This window comes from Oncorhynchus masou, chromosome 5 (assembly GCF_036934945.1).
Source record: "Oncorhynchus masou masou isolate Uvic2021 chromosome 5, UVic_Omas_1.1, whole genome shotgun sequence".
Classification (NCBI taxonomy): domain Eukaryota; kingdom Metazoa; phylum Chordata; class Actinopteri; order Salmoniformes; family Salmonidae; genus Oncorhynchus; species Oncorhynchus masou.
This window is the reverse complement of record NC_088216.1, coordinates 40,015,834-40,040,756: the sequence shown is the minus strand read 5'-3', so window position 1 is coordinate 40,040,756 and position 24,923 is coordinate 40,015,834. Positions and strand designations below refer to the sequence as shown.

Below are 24,923 nucleotides of genomic sequence, written 5' to 3'. Positions count from 1 at the left end.
TTCGAAGATTTTAGAAAGGCAGGGTAGGATAGATATGGGTCTGTAACAGTTTGGGTCTAGAGTGTCTCCTCCTTTGAAAAGGGGGATGACCGCGGCAGCTTTCCAATCTTTGGGTATCTCAGATGATATGAAAGAGAGGTTGAACAGTCTAGTAAATAGGGGTTGAACAATTTCGGCAGATAATTTTAGAAAGAGAGGGTCTAGCCCAGGTATGGATCCAAATTTTGCAGAACATCAGCTGTCTGGATTTGTGTGAAGGAGAAGTGGCGGAGGGGGTTTGGGCAAGTTGGTGCAGGGGGTGCTGAGATGTTGGCCAGGGTAGGGATAGCCCGGTGGGATGCATGGCCAGCTGTGGAAAAATGCTTATTGAAATAGATTATCGTAGATTTATCAGTGACAGTGTTTCCTATCCTCAGTGCAGTGGACAGCTGGGAGGAGGTGCTCTTATTCTCCATGGACTTTATAGTGTTCCAGAACTTATGGAATTAGTGCTACAGGAAGCAAATTTCTATTTGAAAATGCTAGCCTTAGCTTTCCTAACTGAGTATGTATATTGGTTTCTGACTTTCCTGAAAAGTTGCATATCGCGGGGGCTATTCGATGCCAATTCAGAACGCCACAGGATGTTTTGTGCTAGTCAAGTCTGGGGTGAACCAAGGGCTATATCTGTTCTTAGTTCTACATTTTTTTGAATGGGGAAAGCTTATTTAAGTTGGAGAGAATAGCACTTTTGAAGAGCAACCAGACATCCTCTACTGACGGGATGAGATCAATATCTTTCCAGGATACCCGTGCCAGAAAGGCCTGCTCGCTGAAGTGTTTTAGTGAGCGTTTGACAGTGATGAGGGGTGGTCGTTTGGCCGCGGAAGCATTACGCATGCAGGCAATGAGGCAGTGATCGCTGAGATCCTGGTTGAATACAGCAGATTTGTATTTAGAGGGCAAGTTGGTCAGGATGATATCTAAGAGGGTGCCCATAGTTACAGATTTAGGATTGTACCTGGTACGTTCCATGTTAATTTGTGTGAGATTGAGGGCATCTAGCTTAGATTGTAGGACGGCCAGGGTGTTAAGCATGTCCCAGTTTAGGTCACCTGTTAGGGATTTCCTCCTCTTCTTCCGAAGAGGAGAGGCGAAAAGGATCGGAGGACCAATATGCAGCGTGGTAAGTGTCCATGGTTCTTTTAATACGAAATAGTGCACATGAACAACTGAATACAAAAAACAATAAATGTGGAAAACATAAACAGCCTTATCTGGTGCAAACAAACACTGAGACAGGAACAATCACCCATGAAACACTCAAAGAATATGGCTGCCTAAATATGGTTCCCAATCAGAGACAACGATAAACACCTGCCTCTGATTGAGAACCACTCCAGGCAGCCATAGACTATTCTAGACAACCCCACTAACCACAATCCCATGACCTACAAAAAACCCCAAGACAAAACACACCACATAAATAACCCATGTCACACCCTGGCCTGACCAAAATAATAAAGAAAACACAAAATACTAAGACCAGGGCGTGACATCACCAAACTCTACGAACTCTGAAGATAGATGGGGGGGTGATCAATTCACATATGATGTCCAGGACACAGCTGGGGGCTGAAGGGGGTCTATAACAAGCGGCAATGGTGAGACTTGTTTCTGGAAAGGTCGATTTTTAAAAGAAGAAGCTGAAATTGTTTGGGCACAGACCTGGATAGTATGACAGAACTGCTGCAGGCTAACTCCACCCCCTTTGGCAGTTCTATCTTGGCGGAAAATGTTATAGTTAGGAATGGAAATGTCAGGATTTTTGGTGGCCTTCCTAAGCCAGGATTCAAACACGGCTTGGACATCCGGGTTTGTAGAGTGTGCTAAAGCAGTGAATAAAACAAACTTAGGGAGGAGGCTTCTAATGTTAACATGCATGAAACCAATGCTTTTACGATGACAGAAGTCAACAAATGAGAGTGCCTGGGGAATGGGAGTGATGCTGGGGGCTGCAGGGCCTGGGTTAACCTCTACATCACCAGAGGAACGACTGGATTTGACTAGGCAATCAGTTAAAAACAAATTCTTATTTACAATGACGGCCTGGACGACACTGGGCCAATTGTGCACCGCCCTATGGGACTCCAATCACAGCTGGATGTGATACAGCCTGGATTCGAACCAGAGACTGAAGTGATGCCTCTTGCACTGAAATGCAGTGCCTTAGACCGCTGCATCCATGTGTGTGTGTTAACAATTTAAATGTACTAGAATGCTTAAAAGGCCGCAATTTTTTAAAATATCGGTTATTGGTAAGGAAAATATTGGATATCGGTATCGGCCAAAAATGTCATATCGGTGCATCACTAGTATATTCGTCTCCTTTTCAGTACCAATCGGTCCATTTAAATATACTCTGATCCTGTATATTATTTAGGGTTAGGAAAGTATTAATGAATTTTAAAAGAGAGGCTTTATGCATGAAATATATTGGTGAATAAAAAAATACAGTGGTTCGATTTGTCCTGAAAGTTGCCATATAAAAACAGTTTAATCCATGATATATTGGAAGGTGACAAACGTGTACAATAGGGGTTGATCAGTAGTCCTCTAAATCTATCCTAATTCTCACTAATCATGGAACTGTCCAGTCGTTGTGAAACGTGGGCCAGGCTACAGGTTTAAACTGCTACTTATGGTCTGCATTAAATAATGAGTCAAATAGGTTACATGTTCCAAATTATTGCACAACGTTAGCCTAATATTGCTAGCGATCCTCAGGAACAACCACACAAACATGACAAGAGGAAAGAAAGGTGAACTAACGATGTAATGGAATGATGCAAAATGTAAGGAACTAAGACTAAAGTGACAGTTATAAATATATGTTGGTATTAATGACAGTGGCTAACGATAGTGGCTAATATTTAACATGGAACAAATTGTCAAAAAAAATACTGTGAAAAGTCTGGGCATATAATTCTAGAAATCATAAATCAACTCGGTAGGTTTGGCACTATACTGTCATTTGCACATGGCTGCAGAAGCCTAATATATCATTTCATATCTGCAAGTAAAGAGGCCAACATTTCATAAACTTCACTGTGGAAAAGGTGATATGTTGATATGCTTCAGTTTGCTGCCACGTGACTGGTTTCACATTTGTCTCCAGAGATCACGAGGTGAAATAAATATAAAACAATTAAAACAATTATCCAAACGGCTTACTAATTTACATAGCTCTTATCAATAGCCCTTATCTTTTTTATAAATGACATTGCAGGGAGAATGCTTTTACCTCTATCGGAAAAAGAAAGTAAGATGTGGTTCCATTTGGAACAGACAGGTTGCTCAACCTTCTTCATCATTTCATTGTGCGTTAAGGTGGTGGAATTATGAGGGAATTAAGTCAAGGTCAGAATACGGCTTATCTGTAGACACACCTCCGCCATACCTTCCTTTATTTGATATCCAAACCAAACTAATAGCGGGTGAGTAATAGCATGCTATTTTCATACTTAAGTGCAAGCCCAGAATTCGCATGGAGAGAAAGGTGCACAAAAAGGGAATTACGTTCCCTTTACGCACACTTAACTCGGGTAGAAATTAGCATCCATGTGAACAAAAGAAGGACACCAACAGCAAAGGAGAGAGATGGAGAGAGAGAATGACAGGGAGAGAGAGAGATGGAGAGAGAGAATGACAGGGAGAGAGATGGGGAGGGAGAGAATGACAGGGAGAGATGGAGAGAGATGGAGAGAGAATGAGAATGAAAGCGAGAAAGAGAGAGAGACAGAGATAATGACAGGGAGAGAGAGAGAGATGGAGAGAGAGAATGACAGAGAGAGAGATGGAGAGAGAGAATGACAGAGAGAGAGAGAGAGAGATGGAGAGAGAGAATGACAGGGAGAGATGGAGAGGGAGGGAGAGATAGATGGAGAGGGAGAATGACAGGGAGAGATGGAGGGAGGGAGAGAGAGAGATGGAGAGGGAGAATGACAGGGAGAGAGAGAGAGATGGAGAGAGAGAATGCCAGGGAGAGATGAAGAGAGAGATGGAGAGGGAGGGAGAGAGATGGGGAGAGAGAGAGATGGAGAGAGAGGGAGAGAGAGGACAACAGGGAGAGAGAGAGAGAGAGAGGAGAGAGATGGAGAGAGAGAATGACAGGGAGAGAGAGGGAGAGAGGGAGAGATGGAGAGAGAGAGAGAGATGGAGGGAGAGAGAGAGAGAGCGAGAATGACAGGTAGAGAGAGAGAGATATGGAGAGAGAATGACAGGGAGAGATGGAGAAAGAGAATGACAGGGAGAGATGGAGAGAGATGGAGAGAAAGAATGACAGGGAGAGATGGAGAGGGAGGGAGAGAGAGGTGGGATGGGGGACTGAGGGAAGGTAGGAGGTGTAGGATGGCAGTAAACTGAGCCGGGCACACTCTTTGTTATTCTAAGGAGGCTCTTTGTGATGTGCTGATATCCCTGACATGATATTGTAGCAAAAGAACACAGCTGATGGCTTTAATTAAAGAGAGAGGAACCCAGACTTCATCAAATAAAGTGGAAATACAGACATTGTCATCCTAGAAGAAACATGGTATAGAGGAGAGGGAGCCACTGGTTGCCCTCTAGGTTACAGAGAGCTAGTAGTCCCATCCCCCACACAACCTGGTGTGAAACAGGGAAGAGACTCTGGGGGTATGCTAATTTGGTATAGATCAGACCTAACCCACTCTATTAAATTAGTCAAAACAGGAACATTTTACATCTGCCTAGAAATTAATAAGGAAAAATGTCCTCATGTGTGCTACCTATACGCCAATAGAACCCCCATACTTTAACGATGACAGCTTCTCCATCCTAGAGGGGGAGATCAACCATTTCCAGGCCCAGGGACATGTACTAGTCCGTGGCGACCTAAATGCCAGAACTGGACAAGAACCTGATACTCTTAGCACACAGGGGGACAAACACCTACCTGGAGGTGACAGCATTCCCTACCAAATATGCCCTTCTAGACACAACTATGACAAAACAACCAACAAAAACGGGTCATAACTCCTGCAGCTCTGCCGCACGCTGGGTCTGTACATCGTCAATGGTAGGCTTCGAGGGGACTCTTATGGTAGTCACACCTATAGCTCATCCCTTGGCAGTAGTCCTGCAGACTACTTTATCACTGATCATCAACTCAGAATCTCTCAGAGCTTTCGCAGTCAGCCCACTGACAGATCACAGCCAAATCACATTCCACTTGAACAGAGCAATACTCAATCAAGAGGCATCAAAGCCAAAGGAATGGCACAATATTAACAAATGCTATAAACAAATACAGTCGATGTCAGAAGTTTACATACACTTAGGTTGGAGTCATTAAAACTTGTTTTTTTAACCACTCCACAAATTTCTTGTTAACAAACTACAGTTTTGGCAAGTCGGCTAGGACAACTACTTTGTGCATGACACAAATCATTTTTCCAACAATTGTTTACAGACAGGTTATTTCACTTATAATTCACTGTATCACAATTCCAGTAGGTCAGAAGTTTACATACACTAAGTTGACCGTGCCTTTAAACAGCTTGAAGAATTCCAGAAAATTATGTCATGGCTTTAGAAGCTTCTGATTGACATCATTTGAGTCAATTGGAGGTGTACCTGTGGTTGTATTTCAAGGCCTACCTTCAAACTCAGTGCCTCTTTGCTTGACATCATGGGAAAATCAAAAGAAATCATGCACGACCTCAGAAAACAACAGTAAAACGAGTCCTATATCGACATAACCTGAAAGGCCGCTCAGCAAGGAAGAAGCCACTGCTCAAAAACCACCATAAAAAAGCCAGACTACGGTTTTCAACTGCACATGGGGACAAAGATCTTAATTTTTGAAGAAATTTCCTCCGGTCTGATGAAACAAAATAGAACTGTTTGGCCATAATGACCATCATTATGTTTGGAGGATAAAGGGGGAGGCTTGCCAGCCAAAGAACAACATCCCAACGTGAAGCATCTGTGACCAGTTTATTTTTTGTAACTATAACTGGCGCCGACAGAGATGGTCGCCTCGCTTCGAGTTCTTAGGAAACTGTGCAGTATTTAGTTGTTTTATGTAATATTTCTTACATTGTTGTCCCAGGAAATCTTAAGTCTTATTACATACAGCTGGGAAGAACTATTGGATATAAGGGCAACGTCAACTTACCAACGTTATGACCAGGAATACAACTTTCCCGAAGCGGATCATCTGTTCAGACCACCACCCAGGACAATGGATCTAATCCCAGTAGCCGACCCAAAACAACAGCGCCACAGAAGGGGCAGACAGAGTGGCCTCCTGGTCAGGCTCCGTAGATGTGCACATTGCTCACTGCTCCTGAGTATACTACTTGCCAATGTCCAGTCTCTTGAAAACAAGGTAGACGAAATCCGAGCAAGTGTTGCCTTCCAGAGAGGCATCAGAGATTGTAACATTCTCTATTTCACAGAAACATGGCTCTCTGTTGTTGGAATCGGTTCAGCCACCGGGCTTCTCCATGCATCGCGCCGACAGAGATAAACACCTCTCTGGGAAGAGGAAGGGCGGGAGTGTATGCTTTATGATTAACGACTCATGAGGTAATCATAACAACATACAGGAACAACAGCAATAAAGTCCTTTTGCTCACCCGATCTAGAATTCCTTACAATCAAAGGCCGGCCATTTTACCTACCAAGAGAATTCTCGGCAGTTATAGTCACAGCTGTGTACATTCCCCCGTAAGCGAACACCAAGACAGCGCTCAAGGAACTTCACTGGACTGGAAACTATATATTTGGAGGCTGCATTTATTGTAGCTGGCGATTTTAACAAAGGAAATTTGAGAACAATGCTACCTAAATTCTATCAGCATATTGATTGCACGACATGCAGAGCTAATAATCTCGACCACTGCTACTCTAACTTCAGTGATGCATACAAAGCCCTCCCCCAACCTCCCTTCCGCAAATCCGACCACGACGCCATCTATCTTGTACCGTCTTATAGGCAGAAACTCAAACAGGATGTATCAGTGACGAGAACCATTCAACGCTGGTCTGACCACTCGGAAGCCACGCTTCAAGATTGTTTTGATCACACAGACTGGAATATGTTCCGGTCATCCTCAGAGAACAACATTGACCTATACGCTGACTCGGTGAGTGCGTTTCTAATTAAGTGCATTGGAGGTGTTGTACCCACCATGACTATTAAAACCTACCCTAACCAGAAACCGTGGATGGATGGCGGAATTTGCACAAAACTGAAAGCGCGATCCACCGAATTTAACCATGTAAAGAGGTCTGGAAATATGGTTGAATATAAACAGTGGTGTTATTCTCTCCACAAGGCAATCAAACAAGCGAAATGCCGGTACAGGGACAAGGTGGAGTCGCAATTCAACGGCTCAGACAGGAGACGTACAGTATGTGGCAGGGTCTACAGGAAATCACGGACTACAAAAACAGCCACGTCATGGACACCGGCGTCATGCTTCCAGACAAACTAATCACATTCTTTGCCCGCTTTGAGGATAATACAGTGCCACCATCGCGGTTCGCTAACAAAGACTGCCCCCCCCCTCTCCTTCTCCATGGCTGTGAGTAAAACATTTAAACGTGTTTACCCTCGCAAGGATGCTGGCCCAGACAGCATCCCTAGCCGCGTCCTCAGAGCATGCGCAGACCAGCTGGCTGGTGTGTTTACTGACATATTCAATCGCTCCCAACCCAGTCTGTTGTCCCCACATGGTTCAAGATGGCTACCATTGTTCCTGTACCCAAGAAGGCAAAGATAACTGAACTAAATGACTCACTTCTGTCATCATGAAGTGCTTTGAGAGGCTAGTCAAGGATCATATCACCGCCACCTTACCGGCCACCCACTTCAGTTTGCATACCGCCCCAACAGGTTGACAGATGACGCAATAGCCATCACACTGCACACTGCTCTATCCCATCTGGACAAAAATAAAGGTAGGAAACATCATCTCCACTTTGCTGACCCTCAACACTGGGGCTCCACAAGGGTGTGTGTTCAGCCTTCTCCTGTACTCCCTGTTAACCCATGACTGCATAGCCATGCACGCCTCCAACTCAATCATCAAGTTTGCAGACAACACAACAGTAGCGGGCTTGATCACCAACAACGACAAGAGCCTACAGGGAGGAGGTGAGGGCACTCGTAGTGTGGTGTCAGAAAAACAAGCTCTCACTCAACGTCAACAAAACAAAGGACATGATTGTGGATTTCAGGAAACAGCAGAGATGGAACCCCCCTATCCACATTGAAGGGACAGCAGTGGAGAAGGTGAAAAGTTTTAAGTTCCTGAGTGTACACACCACAGACAAACTGAAATGGTCCACCCACACAGGCAGTGTGGTGAAGAAGGCGCAACAGCGAGGCTGAAGAAATTTAGCTTGTCACCCAAAACCCTGACAAACTTTTACAGATGCACAATCGAGAGCATCATGTCGGACTGCATCACAGCCTGGAACGGCAACTGCACCGCCCTCAACCGCAAGGCTCTCCAGAGGCTGGTGCGGCCTGCACTACATATCCCTGGGGGAAAACTACCTGTCCTCCATGACACCTATAGCACCGAATGTCACAGGAAGACCAAAAAGAGTATCAAGGACAACAAACACCCGAGCCACTGCCTGTTCACGCCGATATCATCCAGAAGGTGAGCTCAGTACAGGTGCATCAAAGCTGGGACCGAGAGATTGAAAAACAGCTTCTATCTCAAGGCCATCAGACTGCTAGACAGCAATTATTAACTCAGAGAGGCTGCTGCCTACATTGAGACCCAATCACTGGACACTTTAACAAGTGGATCACTAGTCACTTTAAACAATGCCACTTTAATAATATTTACATATCTTACAATACTCATATCACATGTTTATACTGTATTTTATACCATCCATTGCACCTTGCCTGTGCCATCGCTCATCCATATACTTATATGTACATATTCTCATTCACTCCTTTAGATTTGTGTGTATTAGGTGGTTGTTGGGAAATTGTTAGATTACTTGTTAGATATTACTGCACTGTCGGAACTAGAAGCACAAGCATTTCGCTACACTTGTATTAACATATGCTAACCATGTGTATGTGACCAATTAAACTTGATTTGATCTTGAGCCCCACCCTCTTCAACATATACGGTGCATTCAGAAAGTATTCAGACCGCTTCACTTTTTCCACATTTTGTTACGTTACAGCCTTATTCTAAAATGGATTAAATCATTTTTTTCCCTCAATCTACACACAATACCCAATAAGAACGAAGCAAAAACAGGTTTTTAGAATTTTAGCAAATGTATTAAAAATAAAAACAGAAATATCTTATTTACATTTGAAGTCAGACCCTTTGCTATGAGACTCGAAATGGAGCTCAGATGCATCCTGTTTCCATTGATCATCCTTGAGATGCTTCTACAAGTTGATTGGAGTCCACCTGTGGTAAATTCAATTGATTGGACATGATTTGGAAAGGCACACACCTGTCTATATAAGGTCCCACGGTTGACAGTGCATATCAGAGCAAAAAACAAGACATGAGGTCGAAGGAATTGTCTGTAGAGCTCCGAGACAGGATTGTGAGTGGCAGAGATCTGGGTAAAGGTTCCAAAAACTTTCTGCAGCATTGACGGTCCCCAAGAACACAGTGGCCTCCATCATTCTTATCCTTTTTACACATACCAACAAACGGGTGTGATCATTCTAAAGTGGTCCCTGCAGCGTAGGCTGTGATTAGAACGCGTATTCAGAACGTCCAGTATCGATTGACGCAACAGTCAACGTTTGAGCTGGCCACACTTGTTTCTTCAGAGAAACATTTTGCACAAACACAGTCCTTGCAAAATTATGACGTGAATGTGACCCGTTTGTTTTTGGATGCAATGTTCAGACATTCACTGAATAGCTACAGCATAACACAATCATCCAAACTGGAAAATGTAGGCTACATTTGTCCTCGTGCTCACTGAGGAAAGATTGACGTAACACAAGCGGTCATGTTTAGATAACTCTCGGCTGACAGAAACCACAATATGAATTAGTTAATAATAATTACTATTTATAATTCATCACATCACAGATGAGATCACCATTGAATAATTCAGTAAAACACTTTCTAGAAATAGAAAGTAATCCAAAGATAGGTAGAGGTAATAAGAGGAGACAAGATGAGTTTGGTCTGTTTGCAGTATGCATGTTGAAGAGGGTGTGTCGTCTACCATCGTTTACATCCCATCATTCACTTCCGGAAGTTCACTCGAAAAATGAGTGAACCCTCCCTCACGTCATCACGTCAAACCCAGAATGAGTTGTATGTCTACAAACATGGCTGCACACATAGCTGGAATTAGCTTAGCTCATCATAAATCAGTACAACCTTCGAAAAAGTATTTTACACACATAATGTGTCCATTACAATCTATGCAAGAATTAGAATGCATGATTAGTCATCAGTACTTGAAAACATGTGAATAAAACAGTAAATAAATAAATAAATAAATAAATACCACACAAAACATTTTCTGATGGTGATTTATTCATTATTTGCTATGTGCGATGTGAAGACAGGGTTTGTCCAAGACATTATAGTTTACACAGGATCCAACATTATGAGGGGTTTGGGGTGTCCGGGTCCGTGATGATGGCTCCTCTTCTCAGCAAGGGACACACTTTGTACGTTGACAATTGGTACAGCAGTCCCACACTCTTCTAGCATCTGCTCTCCAACAGCACAGGGGCATGTGGCACAGTCAGGTCGAACAGGATGGGGATGCCAGCATTCGGATGCAGGATGATGCAGAGAGGGCAGGTGGAGTTCAAGGAGAACGGTCAACGGCTGGCAGTAAAGTGGCATGACAAATGAGACGTCCATGTCCTCTCCACTGTCCATACAGCAACCATGTTGGCCACAGGGAAGGTGGACCACCTGACAGGAGAGAGAAATCAAACCAGACTGTGTGCTTGACTATAACCTCAAAATGGGGGCAGTGGATAAGGCGGACATGATAAACAGCTTTGTGGAATGCACTCTGGAAAACTACCAATTGGTATTTTTCCATCTGATCGACACTGCTGCCCTCAACGGCCACATAGTTCACCACCAACTAACAGGTGAGATGATTACTGAACAAGGTATTTTTTGTAATTGGACGTACAGTTAACATACAAATCACATACAGTTCCATTATGCAATTATAGTGACAATATCTCACCCACCTGCCCACTGCCTCCTCATCCTCTCCCTTCCCTAATCCTCCCCTCTCCCTCATCCTCCCCACTCCCTCATCCTCCCCACTCCCTCTCCCCCATAGGTAAAGTAATGACCTACCAAAAGTACAGAGAGAACCTCATGAGAACCTCATGAGAGCTGGATGATCACCACACCCCTTGGCGCCCATCCACTGGGGGTCGTCCTGCTGCAGACAATCCCCTACGCCTCACTGCACGGCATTTTCCATGCTAAGTCCCTCCAAACTGCTGCTCAAAGTAGTCGCACTGCAAAGTCTGCCTGTCTGGCACCAGGAGTAGTAAGTAGAGGAAGTTGTCAAAATACATGTGTTTAGCTTGTGATACACCTCTGTGTTTCACCATGCTTTGGGGGGTATCATATGCTCAAGCACTATTGAGCACATCTGCAGCAATTAGTGACTGACTGACCTGACAGGTGACCTGCCATGATACTATGCCTTTAGAGATGGGGGGTGGAAATGCAGTTGTTGTTCAACCACTGCATGAATATGAATTATGGGTTATGCATATTCAGTTGTTTTTCCTTCAGTAAAACAAGTTTTTTTGTTTTGTTGTTGTTGTTCAACATATTGGCCTAAGTGTTTTCTTGCTGTGTTGACATCCAGATAAACTGTTAAGGAGTGTACGCTTGCATACAAAAGCTGGCCTCAATCTCCAGCTCCAAAGATGCCCAGCTCCAGTTATGATATTGGCAAATAATGTTTGTTTGTGTGTGTGGTTTCTGAAAGTACTTCTCTGATACAATTAGCATTGTTTTACGGAGCTAATAGCACAATTGAATAGAACACCATAAAGGTTATGAAATTAGTAATATTATGCTCCATACACACAGTGAGCTACAGTAGAAACGAGATAACACGACATACAGAAACTATTATAACATAATAAGGCACTTACTTTGATAGAAACGCACACATTTCCAGTGGTCGTGTAGTAATGTAAACAACGGCGAATTCGATGTGGGCACCAGGCGGAAAATGTGAACACGTGTGCGCAGGTCTTGTTCTGACTGGAGATGCGCAAATGTCTGCAGAAACAATTGGGAAGTGCTTGGGGAAGTTTGTCCGGGTCAGTAATGCCTCAAAAATAAATTGTCCGCAAAAGTGAAATGGCCTGATTTTATGTGAATTAATGAGGCGGAACACACCTCAATTCAAACTGTTGTTAGAAAACTAAACTTGTGAGAAAATCATTTGAAATTGACAAGATGAAACAGCTTATAAATATATACAGGCAGCGTGCCTTGGTTTGAGGGCAGTGCAGATTAAATGTCCTGTTGTGTAGCAATCACATTTTGGAACAGTGAGCGCATTCTGACATCACGTGAATAAAACAACACACTGGGGAGAACGATAAAGATATATGGAACTCACATGTGAAAAGGTTAAATGGAACAAGTTTGGAAGCACCAAGACTATTCCTAGAGCTGGCCGTCCAGCCAAACTGAGCAATCGTGAGAAAGAGAAAGGCTTTGGCCGGGGAGGTGACCAAGAACCCGATGGTCACTCTGACAGAACTCCAGAGTTCTTCTGTGGAGATGGGAGATCCTTCCAGAGGGACAACAATCTCTACAGCACTCCACCAATCAAGCCTTTATGGTTGAGTGGCCAGACAGAAGCCACTCCTCAGTAAAACGGCACGTGGTAAACCACTTGGAGATTCCCAAGCGTCACATCTGGAGGAAGCCGGGCACCATCCCTACAGTGGAGCATGGTGGTGGGAGACTAGTCAGGATCGAGGCAAAGATGAACAGAGCAAAGTACAGAGAGATCCTTGAAAACCTGCACCACAGCACTCAGGACCTCAGACTGGGGCGAAGGTTCACCTTCCAACAGGACAACAACCCTAAGCACACAGCCAAGACAGTGCAAGAGTGGCTTCGGGACAAGTCTCTCGGTGTCCTTGAGTGGCCCAGCCAGAGCCCGGACTTGAACCCGATCGAACATCTCTGGAGAGACCTATAAATAGCTGTGCAGCGATGATCCCCATCCAATTTGACAGAGCTTGAGAAGATTTGCAGAGGAGAATGGAAGAAACTCCCCAAATACAGGGGTGCCAAGATTGTAGCATCATCCCAAGAAGACTTGAGGCTGTAATGGCTTCAACAAAATACTGAGTAAAGGGTCTGAATATTATCTAAATGGGATATTTTAAGTTTTTGCTAAAAAAAAATGTTTTTGTTTTGTCATTATGGGTTATTGTGTGTAGATTGATGAGGGAAAACAACTATTTAATAATTTTTAGAAAAATGCTGTAACGTACATTTTTGGAAAAGGGGTCTGAATACTTTCAAATGCACTGTATATCAACGAATTGGCGAGGGCACTAGAACAGTCTGCAGCACCCAGCCTCACCCTACTAGAATCTTAAGTCAAATGTCTAATGTTTGCTGCTGATCTGGTGCTTCTGTCCCCAAACAAGGAGGGCCTACGGCAGCACGTAGAAATTCTGTCTCAGTAAGACAAAAATATTAATAATGATGTTCCAAAAAAGGTCCAGTGCCAGGACCACAAATACAAATACTATCTAGACACCATTGCCCTAGAGCACACAAAAAACGATACATACCTTGGCCTAAACATCTACACACCTCGGCCATAGGTAACTTCCACAAAGCTGTGAACGATCTGAGAGAGAAGGCAAGAATGGCTTTCTACGCCATCAAAAGGAACATAAAATTCGACATACTAATAAGGATCTGGCTAAAAAAAACTTGCATCAGTTATAGAACCCATTGCCCTTTATGGTTGCGAGGTCTGGGGTGCACTCACCAACCAAGAATTCACAAAGTAGGAAAAACACTCAATTGAGACTGCATGCAGAATTCTGCAAAAAAATATCCTCTGTGTACAACGTATTAAATCAAATAATGCATGCAGATCAGAATACCTGCTAATAATAAAAAAAAACGAAAAGAACCGTTAGTGTCCAAAAATCACCTAAAAGGTAGCGATTTCTAAACCTTCCATAATAAAGCCATCACCTACAGAGAGATTAACCTGGAGAAGAGTCCCCTAAACAAGCTGGTCCTCACAGAGCCCCAGGACAGCAACACAATTAGACCCAACCAAATCATGAGAAAACAAAAAGAATTGCATGACAATGGAAAGAATTGACAAAAAACAGAGCTAACTAGAATTATATTTGGCCCTAAACAGAGAGTATACAGTGGCAGACCCAAAATTAAGGGAAGCTTTGACTATGTACAGACTCAGTGAGCATAGCCTTGCTATTGAGAGAGGCCACCGTAGGCAGACCTGGTTCTCAAGAGAAGACGGGCTACGTGCACACTGCCCGCAAAATGAGGTGGAAACTGAGCTGCACGTCCTAAGCTGCCAAATGTATGACCATATTAAAGACACATATTTCCCTCAGATTACGCAGTCCCTAAAAGAATTTGAAAACAAATCCAAGTTTGATAAACATCCATATCTATTGGGTGAAATACCAAAGTGTGCCATTACAGCAGCAAGATGTGTGACATGTTGCCACAAGAAAAGGGCAACCAGTGAAGAACAAACATTGTAAATATAACCCATATTTATATTGATTTATTTTCCCTTTTGTACTTTAACTATTTGCACATCGTTACAACACTGTATATAGCCATAATATGACATTTGTCTCTATGTCTCTCAAATGTCTCTATTCCTTTGGAACTTTGATGTTTACTGTACATTGTTTATTTCACTTTAGTATATTATCTATTTCACTTTGGCACACACAAAGACAGACAGACAGATGTCCCTCTCCCTTTGAAAGTAGACATTATCTCATGCTTCTCTTTTTACATGATGTGTGCCGCCTGCGCACAATTTGGCTTTGGCACACAATTATTAGGCTATTACCATCAAGTTACGTGAAATAAAGTTGTACTGCGCAGCATGGACTTCTTAGCTCACCGTGTTACTGTTGAGGTGCCAAAATGCAAAGCATCACCCAGTTGTTGAGAAGAACTGTTCCATATCCACATATATTGTAGGGACCATTATTTTCTCATCATTTTGCCCAACACCTGCACATGGAACAGACCATCCTCTGAAGTCGTAATCTTTCTATGGGTAGAATGTCAGCATGAACGAAAATGGATAAGGGAGAGAGAGAGAGAAAGACTGAGTAGAAGCGAGAGAAAGAAAGAGTAAACAAAAGAGAAAGAAGGAGAAAAAGAGATCCAGAAAGACAGCCAGACCAACCAAACAAATAACCAACCAACCAGTCATCAGTCCAACTCACAATCTCCGCCTCGGGCCCTCCGAAGTCGAGGAAGATCATGCGCACGCCGTCGTCGGAGGACATGCGCAGGCGCTCGAAGGGCTGCTGGAGGACCACCGTCTTCCTGATGCCCATCTCCTCGGTGAACAGGGAAAAGCCCTCGTTGATGTGAACTCCCAGGTTGCACTCCTTCCCGTTCCAGCTGCAGGCTGCCAGGCACCACAGGGGGGGAAAGGGTAACACAGGTTGGTTGGTCACTAAGGGCCAGTTTCCCAGACACAGATTTCTTCATTCTTCATGAAGATTCTTCATTGATCTTGCGTATTAAGCCCAGGACTAGGCTTAACCTGTGTCCAGAAAAGCACCCCTAAATGTTTTTATTGTAAGGCATTCTAGATGAAAGCATCTGCTAAACATTGTAAATGCGTTCACGTCTCTGTTTCACTCCCCTTACAAAACAAAATACTAAAAGGTACAGTAGTTTTTTGACTGATCTGTTCTCTGACAAATTGACAAGGACAGCTCTTATGAGACATACTTCCCGACATTGATCATATAGTCAGTATGAATGCAGACAGTTGCGATTCATTTATTCTGTAGGTCCAGCTTAGATGTGGCTGCCTCCCATGAATGCAATGAGTGACCTTTTATTGACAATATGCTGCACCACACCAGAAAACCAGTAGAGGGCAGTACTACCCTATTTAAACAGCCAGACCTGCACATACTTGCTGTCGGTCTTTGCTTGACTATCTGCTGTTGTTTTGCAGGAATCCATGATGACATATACACTTACAGTTGGAGCATTTAAATGTTACTTTAAATGTTACTCAAAATACCTGTTCTGCAGCAACGATACATCGTTAGTGTGACAAACTCTCTCAGAGGGTGATGCCAAGCACCAAGTTGAATAGCAATAATGAATGAATGAATAATGAATAATAAAAATACATTTTTGAAATATGCCCCTGAAGATGCAGTAACATCCAAAATGCATTTTTTTTGGGGGGGGGGGGGGTAGATCACCTTTAATATTGAAGATAGATTAGGCCTACAGATTACCTTTTGAAGACCGTGTTAGCCCTCTGATCTAAAAGCCTAGACATTTTCTCAAGGAGCTAACGTAAGTCTTCCTGTCTCAGACCTCTCATGACACGAGCATGGTTCCGTACTGAAACCCTGTCTGAGACCTGAAGACTTGTGTTAACTTCCCGAGCTCATGCCTAGGCTTATGCTCAGTCGGGCTAACTTGGCGGAGGCTCCTTGTTCCGTACCTTGTCTGAAACCTGAAGACTCGCATTAGCTCCCCTAGGCTTTAGCTCAGCAGGCTAACTTCATCCGCTACTCCTTCATCCGTACCTGTGGTGACTTCCTGGATGAGCTCTGCGGCGTTGTGGCAGCCGTCCACCAGCATGTGGGTCCAGGTTGAAAGCTCCTTGGCCGAGTTCACCCGGAACACGTGGGTCTCTACACCCTGCTTGGTGCCCATGCGCAGCCCAAAGGAGAGCTCTGAATCCAGCAGGGGAGAGCTCTTCCCCGGACCCGAGTGGACCAGTCTGGAGGAGGCGGGGATAGGGAGAGGGAGGGTAAGAGAGGGGGAGAAAGATGGCATGGAGAAAGGGGGCATAGGGAAGGGATAGAGGGGGAAAGGTGGTAAGAAGGTGGAAGAGAGAAAAGGGTGGAGGGAGGGGGAGAGGAAGAGTAGGACATGAAAGAGGAGGGAGGGAGGGATGGAGAGAGAGAGAGAGGGAGAAAGAGGATAAGTAGGGAAAGAGCGAGAAGAAAAAAAAGAACAGAGAAAGAGTGGAAAATGAGAGAGAGAACCATGAGGGGTGGAGAAAACCCAAAACACAACTTGCTGGTTTTCCTAATAATTTGCACATTAATATGACAACATGCGTGAACATTTTCAATGGGCCATTTATGGAAGATTATTAAGTATGCCAATAGCCCAGTTTGGGGCGTGTTTAAGTATGATTTGCTGTTTGGCCAGAATGTCTTGACAGACTGGCTTTAAATACAGTACAGGCAAACAGGGTAGTGTGTGTACATGCGAATGTGTCACTCCTAGTTATGATGAGATACTGACTTTTTGACCTAATGATCTTAAGCCGTGGCTCGTCATTTAACTGACTTGGCTGGAAGGAGATTTGACTGTCTGGTTTCAACCCTACACAGTGTGACACTGCCACATGTGTTAGGTGACAGGCGCGTACACACTTATACATGACTGTTTTAAAGTTACAAAATCTTGCAAGGTTAAACCTTTCTACGTGTCTTTTCACTGTTTATGTGATGTACTGTATCTGCCAGTTCTGACTGCATTATTTGCACTGGAAAGCACTGGCAAATCAAAGATGGTCACCATATCCGGTTCCGTTGCCCATCCCTTTAAGAGAGAATGTCCCTTGAAGAAAAGGTTTTTGGGGAAATGTTTAGTGTGTACCCGGGGTTAAGGTTTTAGATAGTGTTTGTGTCCTACCTGGTTGTGATGAGCGGGTGGCTCTTGACTGGGCTGTTGATGCTGTCTTTAGTGTCAGGCAGGGTGGGGTATAGCAGCAGGTCTCTCTCAGTCAGCAGAGCCAGCAACGGTCTCTCTGGACCCTGGGTCGCCTTGGGGGAGAGGACAGACATACACACTTTTTCGGAATCAAATGTCACAACATACACTACCGGTCAAAAGTTGTAGAACATCTACTCAAGGGTTTTTCTTTATTTTTACTATTTTCTACATTGTAGAATAATAGTGAAGACATCAAAACTATGAAATTACACATATGAAATCATGTAGTAACCAAAAAAGTGTTAAACCAATCAAATTATATATTTGAGATTCAAATAGTCACCCTTTGCCTTGATGACACTGTCGCATATTCCAATGCTTCTTTGACAAAAGGCTAAGATCAAATAATAATTGTCAATTCCATAATAAAGTACAAACAAGGGGAATGTTTAACAACATAATTTATTCAGCAGAAATAACAACGAGTGTCTAGTTTCTGAAAATTTCCCTCCTTTCATCCCAAAATGTATTGATTTGTCAGCATTCGGTAGGCAAGGCTGCTTTAAAACTTTGAAAGAAATATATAATTATTGGAAAATTCCATGTGTTGTGGTGCTTGACGGTAATGTTCCATCCATCAAGGGCTTTTACTACATTGTTGTTGGGTTTTCAACAATATTGGCCTAGTCCAGAATTAAAAAGCTGTCTCTCTGGCTATTCTCCATTAAAATAATTCTGATTCCAGGACTTAATTTGTGTCTGGGAAACCGGCCCTATATGTTTCATTCCTTGAACAACGTTAATTATTTTGCCTTTGTAAGGCACATACTACCTATTAGCTGGCAGCTCCTTAGCACAAGGCTAACGTTAATGCTAAACCTATTCTCAGAAAACACAGAAAGTTGCTTTCAATAAACTAAACAGACATGTCGTACAGTCTTCAGTCGACTGCTTCTAGGCTAGTCGCTAATGCAGTGTGCCAAATAATAAAAATGTGCCAAATAATAAAATGTCCATACAAATGTACGTATTACAAATACATTTACAAATGTATGTCACGCAGTAAAAAGTGCATTCGGAAAGTATTTAGACCCCTTGACTTTTTCCACCTTTTGTTACATTACAGCTCTATTCTAGAATTGATTAAATTGTTTTTTCCCTCTTCAACCTACACACTACCCCATAATGACAAAGCAAAAACAGATTTTTAGAAATATTAGCAAATGTATTTATTTTTTTAAACACTACAAGCTTGGCACACCTGTATTTGGGGAGTTTCTCCCATTCTTCTCTGCAGATCCTCTCAAGCTCTGTCAGGTTGGATGGGTAGCGTTGCTGCACAGCTATTTTCAGGTCTCACCAGAGATGCTCGATCGGGTTCAAGTCCGGGCTCTGGCTGGGCCATCCAGAGACTTGTCAGTCTGAGGTCCAGAGCGCTCTGGAGTAGGTTTTCATCAAGGATCTCTCTGTACTTTGCTCCATTCATCTTTCCCCCAATCCTGACTAGTCTCCCAGTCCCTGCCACTGAAAAATATCCCCACGCCCCCATGTCACTACCATGCTTCACCGTAGGGATGGTGCCAGGCAGTGAAGGCTGCAGAGGGGAGGATGGCTCACAATAATAGCTGGAACGGAGCGAATGGAATGGCAACAAACACATGGAAAGGTTCTTCCATCTCCACAGAGTGACCATCGGGTTCTTGGTCACCTCCCTGACAGTTTGGCCGGGTGGCCAGCTCTAGAAAGAGTCTTGGTGGTTCCAAACTTCTTCCATTTAAGAATGATGGAGTCCACTGTGTTTTTGGGAACTTTCAACGCTGCAGAAATGTTTTGGTACACTTCCCCAGATCTGTGCCTCGACACAATCCTGTCTCAGGGGCTCTACAGACAATTCCTTTGACCTCATAGCTTGGTTTTTGCTCTGACATGCACTGTCAACTGTGGGACCTTATATAGACAGGTGTGTGCTTTTCCAAATCATGTCCAATCAATTGAATTTACCAATCAAGTTGTAGAAACATCTCAAGGATGATCAATTTCGAATCTTCGAGTCTGATAGCAAAGGGTCTGAATATTCCTGTATTTTGTTTATTTATAACTTGGCAAAAAAATCTAAAAACCTGTTTTCGCTTTGTCTTTATGTATTGTGTGTAGATTAATGAGGATAAAAATGAATTGAATCCATTTTAAATTAAGGCTGTAACGAAACAAAATGTGGAAAGAGTCAATGGGTCTGAATACTTTCCAAATGCACTGTATATCCTAAAATGCAGTCCCCACAATGTTCTTTGAAACACACTCAAGGGACACATTAGCTGACCAACCAATAGAAAGGCCTTTCTCGGTTAGGGTTGAATAATTTAAGTCATTGGGTTCAAATACTTTATCTGTGCTTGATTGAGCTTGTCTGTTGCAATAGAACAAATAGAAAAGTCTCAAAAGTGCAAAGCCCGCCCACCTGGCACTCCTGGCACGCTAAGTGCTCAGACACAACAATAGTTTTTCCCGGCGGAGAGTATTTAGCACCTCTGAACAGAGTGTGTACAAGTGCTCAAAGTATTTGAAAGATTTGAAATATTATTTGAACCCAGGCCTGCCTGCCATTAAAATGCATTAAACCAAACACAAACAAATATTTGACCTTTGACCCTTTGTACCTGTTCAGTGATCCAGCCCATGTGTTTGACATCCAGGTCCGCCTGCATGGCCCTCAACTCATCCCTGATGCGGGGAACCAGGCCCAAGACCCCTACCTGGATGGCGTTGTACCAGGACTGGGCCATGACGGGGTCCTTGGCCCTCAGGAACACTGAGCTCTTTCTGCTGGACGAGATCACCTCAAAGTACCTGTGTGAAGGGGAGGGGACAGAGGGAGAAAGAGAGGGGGAAGAAAGAGAGGGGGACAAAATGAGAGAGAGAAATGGGGGAGGAGAGAGAGGGGAGAGCGAGAGACGGGGCGAAATAAAAGAGGTGAAAAGAGAAATGGGGGAGACAAACACAAGAAAACAGTATTCGCTGTGGTCAGGTCCCTTGTGAATGCACTAAAATCCACATTTTGATGACCCTTGAAGTTGAAGAGGGTCAAAGGAAAATATTCTCATCCACTTTACCTCTGGACAAAGTAGTCATGGTAACTTGACATGAGGTGATTCTAACATAAACACAATTTGTCATTCAAGGTCTTCCATACATGGAAATATAAACACTCGTCCCCTGGTCTGCTCCACAATGTGTTAACTAACATTGACCGAAACGTTGGTTTTGAGCCCCGATAAAGCTCATTCTGGAGAATACCAGTGTCCAAAACCAGTGTGCTTCTTTTTGACAGAATTTTTCATACCAAAGGTGAGATATAAAGAGAGATGAAGTAGGACACACACACACACACTAGTGCTCCACTCCATACCTTGAACTAAGCTTAGTGAAACAAAGTTTCAATCATTTTCATCACGTCATAGGCTACCAAAAGTCAAACCAAAGGGGACAGCAGACGGAGCTCAGAAATTGCTGTGAAAAAGGAGATAAAACAGAGCAGCGCTACTTTGCTTCAGGTGAATATTAAGAAGTAGGGTGCTCGTTACCTTCAACGGACCTTCATTTCTATTCCAAAAGGAGTGCCTTGTGGGTCTTTTGACTTGATGAACATCTTACTGAATTCAAGATACAAGCCATTGTACCCAGTTTCTCTCTCTAACTCTCTCTCATCGTGGAACTCAGTTCCCCATTAGCCTGTGCCAAGTCCCCAACAACCGAATGTTCCAGTTTTCAGGGACTGGTTTTCACCCGCAGTACCTGTTCTCTGTGTCCGGGGGGCACTGTTTCCTAGTCACCTGGCACATTTTCAGCGATATGGTCCTGGCCTCGTTCAGCTCGGCAGGGGCGTGTGCGCCTTTCTGTGATGTGGCAGGGGGGGAGTCCCAGGGTAAGGGTGCGCCGGGGGAGGTGTTCTTAAAAAAGGCCGACATCTCCTTGATGTATTTCACTGAGAGGAAAAAAGAGAATTTGTATTAAGGAAGGTGTCATATAAGATGAATTGCATGCCGTAAGAAAAATTATTTGGGTTTTGGGGTTTCTCAGACACAGATTAAGCCTAGTCTTGGACTGAAAAAGCCTACTCAATGGAGGATTTTAATTTAAATTGATTTTTAGTCCAAGACTAAGCTTAAACTCAGTTAAAGAACAATTGAGGATCGGTTTCCCAGACACAGGTTGAGCCTACTCCTAGACTAAAAATATCCAATGAGAATGCCTTTTAGTTCAGAACTACGCCTTATCATTGTCCGGGAAACCGCCCCTCAGTGTTTAGCTGATGGAGTGTGCAAGAGAAGGTTAATTAGCCAAATGAAGTTGGAGTTTGAACTATAGCCTTGGCTCTTATCAATGTTGCGAATTTCATGAGCGAGTATTCTCTTTCACTGCTGTGACCAAATCCTGATCCTCTGCTCGCCTTGCCTGTCGTGCAAGCACCCGCTCTCTGTCTTACACATGCTTCTTACACATGGCCTATGCCCACACAGACGCACCACAGCCAGCCTGCTCGTTCACTCACCAGACACACACACACACGCGCACACACGCACACACACACACACACACACACACACACACACACACACACACACACACACACACACACACACACACACCCCTACGGCAACCGCACATACTCACAAACACACATGCATGCATTCAAGCCCACGCACACGCACTCATATGCACACACGTGCATGCTCAAACACACAAACACACACACAGCCTCCTCCTCCAGAGTGGTGGCGGTTCTGCTGCCCACTAGGCTGTGGTATGGGGAGCCAGTGCAGGCTGGGGTATAAATAGACCAGAGGACGGGAGAGAGGGAACAGAAGGGTACAACTCAGGTTTCACTTGGGAGGTGTGAAGTGGTCCTCTCTCAGGGGACAAACAGGGGCTTCCTCTGACCCCAAAAGTCAGTCAGTCAGTTAGTCTCTCCGAGACCTACCAACGAGTCAGCAGTATGCTCCAGTGTTTTCCATAAGCGCCGTCCGTCGGCTAAATAGCCGATAACAGACTATATAAGCCGGCTACTTTTTCCACTTCATAAATTAAGTAGGTTTCTTTTCATTTAAAAGTTTCAATTTGCTTGTCAGAAAAGACAGTTTAGCCTTCTCCAGCTAGAATGAACAATATGCATCTTCTAGTGATCTATTGATAGGACAGGCGCCTGTCAGTCACAAAGTGAGCAATAAAAGGGAAAGATTGCTGGTTTGTCAGTCTGCTGCATGTCCCGCCTCTCGGTACATATTTGTGTGAGCTGTGGTTGGCTGCAGTCTAATTTCTTTTCACGGAGGAGGGAGAGCATGATGCTTATTCATCGTCTCCTGTGAGTGAATTTACATGTCCCATGTAATGTACTGTAAGTAATAAAGATGAGTTGAAATCCACTTAATTTCTGTTATGTGGCACATGAATTTATTTTACTTTAAAAAAAAAGTAAGTCAGTTAAGAACAACTTCTTAGTTACAATGACTGTCTAGGAACAACTGCCTTGTTCAGGGGCAGAATGACAGATTTTTGATTTGATCAAGCAACCTTTCGGTTACTGGCCCAACGCTCTAACCACTAGGCTACCTGCCGCCTTCTTTCAAGTGTTTCATAGGCCTATACAGTCACGGAGGTGGGGCGCATAGGCTATTTACTGTGCTTTGATTGACAACTGAACAGCAAGTGTTGACTCATTTATAAAAGGTGTCAAACTGACTGAATGAAGTAAATCTCCTTTATCCCTTTGCTATTTCCAGGCTGTGTCACAACCGGCCGTGGCGGTGCACAATTGGCACAGCGACGTCCGGGTTAGAGTTTGGCCCGGGGTAGGTCATCATTGTAAATAAGAATTTGATCTTAACTGACTTGCCTAGTTAAATAAAGGTTAAATACAAAAGTACTTAAAAATATATATAAATCATACAACGTAGTTATATGTCCATGGTATCGCATCGGGACAAGTAAACCAAAGATCTTATTTGTATTTTCCTAGGATTAGGGAAAAAGGAAACCGCACATTGCTCTTGATAGTATCACTGATCTTTTATAAGCTTACGTATCGGTCTCACGGCCTTCGTCAGAGCTTTGTCTTTTCATAGGATTCAAAGCCCATGTTGAGACTTGCCAGTGATCACAGAAGACACTCGTCAGTGTAGTCTAGTGATGGGTTCATTTGGCTCCCTAATTTGCATACTGGTAGGGTACTACTGATTTTTGCCGATTAACTGCAGATAAATTATGAAAACACTCAATGAAGATATTGAATCCTCAATGCAGGAACAATAGGTAGTGGAGAGAGAGAGCCTTATTCTGGTCCAAAATATGATAAAATAAAGCAGATTGAAGGTTATAAAAGCTAATGTCATAATACTAATATGGTATTATAAAATGCATTGTTATAGGAAGAATCAGCCAGCCCCAAACTCCCTGGCTGGCTACTTTATCAATTTGGCTGCCTACTCCATATACTTACAGGAAACACTGATGCTCTCTATACTGTATATCTTGCCTACTCCCTCTCTCTCTCTCCTAGTCCCCAGCACTCTCTCTCACTCTCTCTGTGGCATAACACGTGCTGGTCTAACACCCCTCACACTTGTACCAGACGACCAACATGGTTACCTGGGCAACACATTCACACCAAAAACTCTGACCCACACACACACAAACACACACACACCTGACAGCACACCAGTGTTTCAAGCCTCGATGACTCCTGGATACTTTGCTTCTACCATGCTTCTAATTGCCCTTCTAGAGTTTAGCCTAGCTTCCCATTTGTAAAGTAGCTTAGCCGTGTGTAGAGTTCTGACAGGGAGAAGCTATATTCCCTACAGTGAGCCTTCGATCCCATAGAAAACACAGTTGACAGTACATGTCAGAGCAAAAACCAAGCCATGAAGTTGAAGGAATTGTCCG

At 43.6% G+C, this 24,923-nt stretch overlaps 1 protein-coding gene across 2 annotated transcripts in view; it reads right to left on the bottom strand.

The window, feature by feature from the left end:
• Positions 1–24,923, bottom strand: part of LOC135539572 (alpha-1-syntrophin-like) — a 68,945-nt gene that overhangs the window by 5,167 nt on the left and 38,855 nt on the right. Inside the window, exons 3-7 of one of the 2 annotated variants that reach the window (XM_064965519.1) lie at positions 21,777–21,966; positions 20,642–20,831; positions 17,964–18,094; positions 16,841–17,037; positions 15,483–15,690 (exon numbers count right to left, since the gene is read on the bottom strand). In XM_064965519.1, coding sequence (XP_064821591.1) covers positions 15,483–15,690; positions 16,841–17,037; positions 17,964–18,094; positions 20,642–20,831; positions 21,777–21,966 — 916 coding nt within the window. The remainder of the gene's footprint in view (positions 1–15,482; positions 15,691–16,840; positions 17,038–17,963; positions 18,095–20,641; positions 20,832–21,776; positions 21,967–24,923) is intronic. The other variant, XM_064965520.1, reaches the window with a different exon arrangement.